We start from the raw sequence: 10,688 nt of genomic DNA on the forward strand, positions 1-10,688 counted from the left end.
TCCTAGATGTGATCCCTGGGGCACGCCGCTTGTAGCTGTAAAGGTGTAGGACAGTTGACCTTTAATGCAGACAGTAAGCTCTCGATTAAACAGATAATTCTTAAACCAGGATAGTACGTAACCGGTTATGCCAATTTTCGCCAGCTTATTAACAAGAATTTTATGGCAAACCTTATCAAACGCTTTGCTGAAATCAGTATATATAGAATCGACTTGTTGTCTATTAGCAAGTGCATTTGTTATATAATTTTCGTACAGGGATAGATTGGTTAAGGTTGATCTGTTTGAAACAAAACCATGTTGGCAAGTTGTAATGATGGATTTCACGCTGGGGTTTATCTCTAGAAGAATTAATTTTTCAAAAATCTTGGGTATTGATGATTGGATACAAATTGGACGATAATTTTCAATTGCAGATTTATCCCCGCATTTAAATATTGGAGTTAAGTAACTTTTTTTCCAAAGTTTTGGGAAATTTCCCGTTGACAGAGATTTATTAAATAATATGAACAACGGAATGGATAAGCTGTCTGCACAGTTTTTAATCAAGATGGGTGGAATTTGATCCGGCCCGGAACAATTTTGGTTCAAGTGTTTTAAGGTAATTTCTAATGTCGGTGATGTTAATATTAATATTTGATAATTGCAAGTTTATATCAGAATTAAATTCAGGAATTTGTTCATCTGAAATGTCAGGTTCAAACGCATCTTTAAAGAAATCAGCAAACATGTCAACAATTTCTTTTATGTTGCTAGAACTCCTTTGTTTATGATTCATAGTTCCGGGGATCCCGACTTCATTTTTTTTCATAGACTTTACGTGTTTCCAGAAATGTTTTACATCATGATTTATAGTATTTTCCACTTCCATTATATAATTTTTATAACAATTTTTAGACAAATTTTTGCAAACTTTCCTGACACTTTTAAATTTAATATAATTAGGTACAGATCTATATTCTTTATAGATTTTATGAGATTCTTTTTTACGATTTATCAAGTGAATTAATTCCTTAGTGAACCATATTGGATACGTTGATTCTTTATGTTGGGTAAGAGGAATATTATTTGAAATTACATTATTGAGTTGCGAGTAAAAATAGTCAGTATTGAAATCAATATCACCGTCATTTAGACTTGTCCAGTCAATGTTAGACAGTACCTCATTAACTTTATTGTAATCTGCGTTTTTAAAATTATAACAAATTCTTGAGATTTTAAGATTATCATTTCCAGTGTAGGGTATAGAAACTATAAGTGTAGGATGGTGTTTATCTATAAGGACAATGAACTCAGGAGATTCGTAAACATTTACATTATCTTCATTTGAGAATATCAAGTCGAGAATGCGATTGTTAAGCCATATTGGTTATCCGATGGTATTTTGTTATCTACAAGAAAATGACCGCTTTTTCTATGATTTTAGATACTGTGCTATGTTGAGATATCGGTCGTAGTTATTACATTAATTATAATGTAAAAATTTTTTTGCTAAGTTAAGTCCGATATTGGAATTTTTTTTATTTAAATCGTCCGATATTTTTTCAGGGTCAGAGTTATCGTGTATTGTTTGACCTTCGATATTAATCTTAACAATGGGTGAGTTGGTTTTATTAATATTGGCAATATCTTTTATGATATTGCAATCTTTTTGTCATTGGAAGCTTCACTGATTTGTTTTTGGTTGTATTCCATTTTAACGCTGTCAATTTTTTTTTACAGTTGTTTCTATAGCGTTTGTAGAAAAATAGAGATGCATAATCGTTGGGATTTTTTCTACAGACGCTGTGAATCTTTTCACTAGGATACAGTGAAGAATATCAGCAGTGACCCTTGTTTTCAGTTTAGAGTTGGATCGTTTTTTTTTCAGTTTTGATGTAGGATTTGGCATCGGCCAAGTGGTCATGTAAAGTATTAATAAAAGCATCACATGCAGAGGTGGCATCGGTACAAGAATATATATAAGTTCCCAGTTTTCTTTAGAGACATTGTTAAGGAGATCTTTTTTTGGGTGAGGGTATTTTTTGGCGATTTGTGGATTGTTTGGGTGAGGGAAGTTATGATTACATAGTGATCTGTGACACATTTTAATGTTGACATTAATGCCATCGCTTTTAGTTTAGTTATGTAGTGTATTGTAGTGATTGTAATTTCTTATAGTTTTAGGGATGACATTTTTTTTAATTCACCATTCGCTCAAAACAATTACATTGAAATCTGCGGATAGGTCAGTGTTAAGAATAAGAGTACATCAAAACTTCTAGTGTTCATAGGGAATATCTTAACGGTAGAATTAGGAATTAACAGTTGACGTACTATTTCGGAATCATAAGTAGATGTCCATGGGATTGGTGTTGTGTTATCTATTAAGTGTGCTAAGTCTTCCATTTTTAGGTTTTTTGCTATGCATTAAATATTGCAAACGTGATAAGATTTCTTCCCCTTGTCCCAGTTCTGTTTACTGTAATGGTATGTCGTGTGCATCCTTAATTCGTATTATAGGGGATTCGTCACTCTTTTTTAGTAAAATTTGTCCGTCCTTCGTCCATACATATTTGTATCCCAAAGCTTTTGTCGTCTTTGCCAACCACAGGAACTGCGTATTTTGTGAGGTTAGCTTGTCATTGATGGAGGTTTTCTGAGTTGACTCCGAGTATTTTTATTTCTTTAGGGTCGAATATTCCTTAATTTATTTTTGTTTAATATTCTTCTTCTTTGCTTCTTTTGAATTGAATTGGATAGAAATAATTTGCTTGGCCGGATTGTTGTAGAAGCTTATGAAAGAATTATTATTTAGTAGGTCGCTGTAGTCTAGGGCCGACTTCAGAGGTCAAATGAATTTTCGTACGTTATCATTTTGCTTCACTTAGACTTCTTGTATTTCGGTAGAATTTTCAAATGCGCTTTGTTGGATATGATTAACAGATAGTTTGATTTTGATGTTTCGCTTCGTTTTTTTTGGGTGGTCGTTTGTTTTTTTAATTTCTTTTTCAAAATCATTAATTTTGTTCGAGCAGAATTCTACGCTCCTTACTAGGTCTTGCATATCGTTTTTAATATCTAAAAATAGTTTATGACTTCTTTTAAATATTTCAGTTGGAGATCAATTCTATCAATCATTTTTTGTAATAATTGTTCTTTGAAGCTTTCAAATTTATGAACCATATTAATTTTTGGGTGCCATTTTTTCAAGAAGGTTTGATTTTGATATTCATAATTTATATCTGTTAAATTTTATATTTGTCTTAAATTTTATTAAATTTTCACTGTTGTAAAAATCTCTGGGCTTACTTGGTTTTTGAAACATATTTCTCGGTAGGTAATTTATAACGTTTTTTCCACTGGTCGATAGATGGTGAAGTAAGACAATAATAAATTAAATAATTATTTCAATTATATCGAATGATTTATGTATTTTAAGGTTTTTTTAGTATGATTTTTTTTATATATTTATTTTTTTATTCAGAAATAAAGTCAGCGGTAGATGCCCTCTAAAATATTTACAAGTGTGTTGTTTTTGCGATTGAAAAAAAATTACTTTCAAAGCTTGACTGAGAAACCGATTAGCTTCTAGTCCAACAAAAGGCAAAAAGCAAAACATTGCCCTCTTCGCATTGCGACACAATGCGCGCGCTTTTTAATAAATGTTCACGTTAACCAAATCAAAATTGCATTGGGGTTATTTTGATGTCAATAGGCCGTGTCTAGTCCTTTTTAGAAAATGGTCTGAAAACATAATGTTTCAATTTTTTTGTGATTAGATAGATCCAATGTCGTGTGAAAATGTTTTGTAGTTTTATGCAATCGACCAATTTTATTTAAAAATATGTATTGAGATAATTAATGAACGCAATTGTCTTAGTGCAATAATAATGACTATGGTGGCACTTTTCAAATCATGCTTTACTTTTTGTATTTCGGCAGAATTTTCAAGCGCGCTTTGTTTGATATGATTTACAGACAGTTTGATTTTGATGTTTCGCTTCGGTTTTTTTTGGTTGGTCGTTTGTTTTTTTAATTTCTTTTTCAAAATCATCAATTTTGTTCGAGCAGAATTCTACGCTTTTTACTAGGTCTTGTATATCGTTTTTAATATCTAAAAATAGTTTAAGCCTTTTTTTAAATATTGCAGTTGGAGATCAATTCTATCAGTCATTTTTTGTAATAATTGTTCTTTGAAGCTTTCAAATTTAAGAACCACATTACTTTTTGGGGCCATTTTTTAAAGATGGTTTGATTTAGATATTCATAATTTATATCTGTTAAATTTTATATTTGTATTAAATATTATTAAATTTGCACTGTTGTGAAATCTAACGGCATACTTCTGGTTTTTGAAACATATTTCTCGGTAGGTAACTGATTACGCTTTGTCCACTGGTCGATAGATGGTGTAATAAAACAATTATAAATTAAATAATTATTTAAATTATATGGAATGATTTATGTATTTTGAGGTGTTTTACGTATGATTTTATTTAAATATTTATTTTTTTATTCAGAAATAAAGTCCGCGATAGATGCCCTCTAAAATATTTACAAATGTGTTGTTTTTGCGATTGAAAAAAAATTACTTTCAAAGCTTGACTGGGAAACCGATTAGCTTATATTCCAACAAAAGGCAAAACGCAAAAAGCAAAACATAGCCCTCTTCGCATTGCGACACAATGCGCCCGAACCAAATCAAAATTGGATTGGGGTTATTTCAATGTCAATAGGCCGTGTCTAGTCCTATTTAGACAATGGTGTGAAAACATAATGTTTCAATTTGTTTGTGATTAGATAGAACCATTGTCGAGTGAAAATGTTTGGTTGTTTAATGAAATCGATCGTTTTTATTTAAAAATATTTATTGAGATAATGAATGAAAGCAATTGTCTAAGTGCAATAATATTGACTATGGTGGCACTTTTTAAATCATAATGTTTCAAAACATTACGACATATTGTTTTCAATAAAATGGCCTTGAATTATCATCAATCATCGTCTATGGTAAACACGTAGGTCCGTTTAATAAACCGTTTTAAGGTTAAGTGGAACACACATTTTTTTCATTAAAAAATCCTGCGATATCGATCTAGTGAATAAAATATCTATGATCCCAGATCTCCGGAAGCGTTGACATAACCCATTGTCATATCGCGTATTGAATAAATCAGTTGTCGTGTACCGAAGACAAATAACATTACCGCTTTCATTATTTGTAAATACGTCGCAGAATCATATTGGTGGGTGACGATTTTTAAATTGCATTGATTACAGTACAAACATTATAAAAATATGGATTTCCGATTTTCTGTTAAAAGCGGAGTGACGGATCCAATAAAATGTATTACCGGATATTATCTTTGGAGATAGATATTGTATGAATTGAGTTATCTGCGATTTATGACGATTTTCACGACCGTTTGCAAATGTCGAGATACTGCCACAATAATACACTTATTCACAATAATTATAAGTTATGTATAAGAATTCAATGTTATTCCAGGCGACAACAAATATTCAAAGCTCATTCGAATAAGAGTTCCGTATCAACTTTGTGATGTTTCAGGTATATTTGTTTGAGCTTGAACAAATCACCAATCGCTACCACAAAGCAGTGCCATGGATCTACTTAATCTAGAAACTGTTTCCATCAAGACGGAACCAGGGCCCCAGGAGGAAGGCGGAGGTGAAATGCCGTATATGGATATAGATTTCGACCTCCAAGATGTGAAAAAAGAATGTTTGGAATATGCGGATAGTACTCGTACAGCCCGTTAGTTTTATTTATCCTTTTTTTGTTTATTAGATAATCTCAGTGTTAACTAGACAGAAGGAAAATATAAGAAATTACAAAGTAATAACAAGGTCATAGCAAAATAATACCAAAATACCAACTTTCCAATAACGGAGTAAAACAATTTGTTATTTGAAATTATCCGCATAAGGGTAAATAGATGTTCCGTAATGTAAATTAATACCTTACCAAATGAGAATTACTCGTCTTTAGGGAGGGAATATTAAATCTGTAAGACTGGTTGGATGTTGAATGCGGATGTTCGGAATTCATGTCCGTTTTTAAATGTCGTGGAAACAGGACACATGCAAATTCATTACATCCTCTCTTGCCGTACATTAGTATATTTGGTTGTTGTCTGTTGTAGCGTCTGCCTAAAACTACCATATTACCGAACTTTTTATTTATTTTAATTGCTTACTATAAGTTCTTGATTTCTCAAGTTTTCATCTCATGTTATACGGATATGATATAAGTTACACGTATTTATTTAAAAAACATGAATAATGCGGATTGAAGAAAACATCATTCCATGGACTAAAAATAACCAAACCCCGTACTAAAAGTGCTCGGGAGATGGGTTTTTCGTTTAAGGATCGGTCCCTGAAGCGGACATCTTGGATCCAATCTTATCCAAATTTCCGCTTATACATAATAAATCAATGGTATCTTTCGTAAATATTTTAGATTAGAGTTATTTAATAAAAAAAATTACTTATTTAAAAAAAAAAATTAATAGATAAAAAAATACATAACAATTAATTATATATTAAGATATTTCGATACTGTTTGCGAAGAAATAATATTTTTTTAACGAAACTTCAACTCAATTGTGATATTATCTCTCGTGTTTGAATTGGATAGGGTTTTGGTTTATATCACTGTTCAACGTACATATTGTCGTTTTATTTTTCAAGGTAGCATTAATATGGAGACAGTTACTATCAAGGCGGAACTTGGACCCCGAAAAGAAGACGAAGGGGGATTTCCTTGTACGGAAATTAACATTGATCAGTCGAATATACAAAAGGAATGCTTACCACGCTTCGAAATATTTAACCAGACATCAGGTAAAACCGGTTTTCCGTGTATGATTTAACTATTAGTCGTATTATATGTTTTTAGAATTTATTGTGCTTATCTTACTAACCGCGGGTAATTTAACTTGTAAGGCCTTACATGAAACACTTTGTATACACCACTTTTAATTAATAATAATCTAATAATTGTTTCAAAGCCAATGGCTTCTTTGTCAATGTAATGAAAATTAACCCAAACTAAGACCTTTTTAAAAACCATCATTATCCGTTTTATTTTTCTACAGATCTGATGACGGATCCTGTGAAAAAACCATTTTCTTGTACCCATTGTAACCACTCCTATCGTGGTATGTCAAATTTGGAACGTCACATATGCACTCATACTGGAGAAAATCCATTTTCATGTTCCAAGTGCAACTATTCATTTTCTCAAAAAAGTAGTCTGACGAACCACATCCCTACTCATACTTCAGAAAAACCTTTTAGGTGTTCCGAGTGCAACTATTCAAGTTCTCAAATGGGACATTTGAAGAAACACACGCTGATTCACAGTAAAGAAAAACCTTTTTCATGTTCTTACTGCACCAATTCATTTTCTGATAAAAGCAATTTTACGAGACATATGCTGACTCATACTGGAGAAAAACCTTTTTCATGTTCTTGGTGCAACAATTTATTTTCTCAAAAGAGCACTTTGACGAGACATATGCTGACTCACACTGGAGAAAAACCTTTTTCATGTTCCGAGTGCAACTATTCATGTTCTGAAAAAGGAAACCTGACTAAACATATGCGCACTCATAGTGGAAAAAAACCTTTTTCATGTTCCAAGTGCAACAATTCATTTTCTCAAAAGAGCACTTTGACGAGTCATATGCTGACTCACTCTGGAGAAAAACCTTATTCGTGTTCTGAGTGCAACTATTTATGTTCTCAAAAAGGCCAGCTGACTGAACATATGCGCACTCATAGTGGAGAAAAACCTTTTTCATGTTCTTGGTGCAACAAATCATTTTCTCAAAAGAGCAGTATGACGAGACATATGCTGACTCATACTGGAGAAAAACCTTTTTCATGTTCTTGGTGCAACAATTCATTTTCTCGAAAGAGCAGTATGACGAGTCATATGCTGACTCACACTGGAGAAAAACCTTTTTCATGTTCCGAGTGCAACTATTCATGTTCTCAAAAAAGCAACCTGACTAAACATGTGCGTACTCATTGTGGAGAAAAACCTTTTTCATGTTCCGAGTGCAACTATTCATGTTCTCGAAGAGGCACTCTGAAGAGACACATTCTTAATCATAGTGGAGAAAAACCCTTTACATGTTCTTTGTGCAACAAATCATTTTCTCGAAAGGACAGTCGGACGAGCCACATGCTGACTCACACAGGATAGAAACCTTTTTTAATGTTCCGAGTTGAACTATTCATTTTCCCAAAAGTAATATTTCAAGAAACACAAGCTGATTCACAGTGGACAAAAACCTTTTTCGTGTTCTTTTTCAAAAAAATATTTTCTCCAAAGGACCGTCTCACGAGCCACATGCTGACTCAGAAGAGAAAAACCTTTTTCGTGTTCCGAGTACAACTATTCATGTTATTGAATGTGGCACCTGATAAGACACATGCTGACTCACTCTGGAGAAAAACCTTTTTTTATGTTCAGAGTGCAACTATTCATGTTTTAGAAAGAAAAAGGCGAAAATTAATGTGGCACCTGATGAGACACATGCTAAAACACAGCGGTAAAAAACCTTTTTCATTTTCCGAGAGCAACTGTTAATCTTCTCTCTCTTCTATTTATATTATGATTTCCTTCTGTTGAATGAGAGTGTTATTATTTTATACGATTTAGTACCATTGAATGCGAAGCTAATGCTAGTTCTTACGGGATCTTCCAGAATAATTTTAACTGTGGATTTTTCGTTTAAATAAGTTGTTTTTAAGATATTGTCATTTGCACTGCCCCATCTGATAATTCCGTATTTTAAGAACGATTGGCAAAGGGCTATGTAGATTTTTTAAAGTCTTTTTTACTGAGGTCATTCTTATGGTTGTGAAGAAATAACTTAGTTTTTAAATTTTTTATTTAAAAAGTTTTACTCCTAGATAAGTTAAATTAAAAAAAAAACGTTCTTAACGCTGCATTAACATCCACAGCTCACGATTGACCCGTCGATTTCTTTCGCTCGTTAAAATCTGCTTATTCTGCTGAAACAATTTTATTGTTCGAGAAGGTGCATTATTAGAAATTCTTGTTTTTTAACTAAATGTTTAATCGCCAAGCGATATATAAGCTAGGGTGTTACAGAGAACGAGGTCCAAAATGAATCCATATTTGTTAGGTAACTGGTTAAATTGAGCAAAAGATATGAAGTTAAGTAAGGCGAGTGAACGTCGGTCTCTGTTAGTTAACATTTGTATATTATTCCATTCAATTTTGGACATGTTATAGTCACAAATGATTAAAACGGGTCGTCAAACCAAATAGTATTGGTATGACTGCTCAATTTTGTTAACTTTTTTATGATGTTTTTACCAAAGCAACTACGACAAATTCTTTACACTCCGACACCAAGATTTCAGATTACAGATATTGTAACAAATCAATCTCGTCAAAGTAATTTTTTAACCAAGTACGCGTTCCCTGCCCGGCGGCATGATGCTGGGCGGTGGATGAAGAATTTTCAGTTGAGTTCGAGATATGTTTCTCCGTTCGGCGACGTAAAGCTGGGCATGAGCCGAAGAAGTGCGGTGACCTGACACGGCCAATGGCCAAAGTGCAAAGTACAAAGGCGATGGCGCTGATGGGAGACTTTGCTGGAGTCTCGGCTAGGAGGCCCTGAGCTGCTGAACTGAACTTCGGCCTTACTAAGGCCACGCAGAGAACTCAATGACAACACGGTGAACAATATTGCCCTTGAAGTGGTTTTGAATTTGCATTTCGAAAAAAAACAAACATTTCATTCAACATAATGACCGTAGACAAAAACTTTTAGCCTTTACGTTTTTGAAATATAGTGCTGTTTAATATTATTATTTTACGTAATTATTAATTAACGCGAAAATTAATACTTACATTTTAGAAGAATAACCATGTGAAATTTGCGGGTATGTATATCAACATAACAAAAGAATACGTGATTCACATACGAGAAGATAGAAATGCAAAAAAATAATTTTAATAAAATAATTTATTGTCAAATTGGCAAAAAAATCTTTAATATTTATTATTATATTCGGATGATTTGTAAGGCGCCTTTTTCGTGCCAAATCTTCTTAAGGGCGCTGTAAAAATACATTAACCCTAGACACCTAACGTTCGTGTGTACCCTAATAAACCTAACCATTCGTCGAATCGACGAAAACATTTTTCATCAGTATTTTATCTATTTAATACTTATTTAAAAAAATTATTATTTTCAAAAAATATGAAACAAAGGTTATATTGATAAATAAAACTATTTATTTAAATGTAATTGGAAAATATATTTGTTTTTAATATTTTTTAGTAAGGCACTAGGTATTTATAAAACTAGAAGTGAGATCATACTTAGAAAATTAACAATAAAGAAATAAAAATAAAAACAGCCTCTTTTCTTTGGCAAAAATAATTAAAAAGATCACGATCCCTTGTGTAAAAAAAAAAAAAAAACTAGTTTTTTGATAGGCAACTAGTGCAAAAATCAATTTTATGTTCACCACAAATTGCAGTGCTGCACTTTGAGCAATAAGTCTTCGTCATACGCCTTTTTTTATACGGACATAATCCACAAACTTTTCTTTTTCGCAAATTGGCAGTCTCTGTCGATCCAGGGTCATTTCTGGAGGTAGACTGACCACTTTGATCTTGAATTTCAGTG

At 32.5% G+C, this 10,688-nt stretch overlaps 1 protein-coding gene across 1 annotated transcript; it reads left to right on the forward strand.

Moving 5' to 3' along the window:
* The first annotated feature begins 7,295 nt into the window (after positions 1–7,295).
* Positions 7,296–8,466, forward strand: LOC149416400 (uncharacterized). The gene is made up of 2 exons (XM_089641990.1): positions 7,296–7,705; positions 7,829–8,466. Exons 1-2 carry the CDS (start codon positions 7,340–7,342, stop codon positions 8,219–8,221), a joined length of 759 nt encoding a protein of 252 aa, XP_089498116.1. The 5' UTR covers positions 7,296–7,339; the 3' UTR covers positions 8,222–8,466.
* Positions 8,467–10,688: the final 2,222 nt, after the last annotated feature.

The sequence above is a fragment of the Hesperophylax consimilis genome, chromosome 17 (assembly GCF_061612785.1).
Source record: "Hesperophylax consimilis isolate HC1 chromosome 17, BYU_Hcon_1.0, whole genome shotgun sequence".
In the NCBI taxonomy this organism is placed as follows: Eukaryota; Metazoa; Arthropoda; class Insecta; order Trichoptera; family Limnephilidae; genus Hesperophylax; species Hesperophylax consimilis.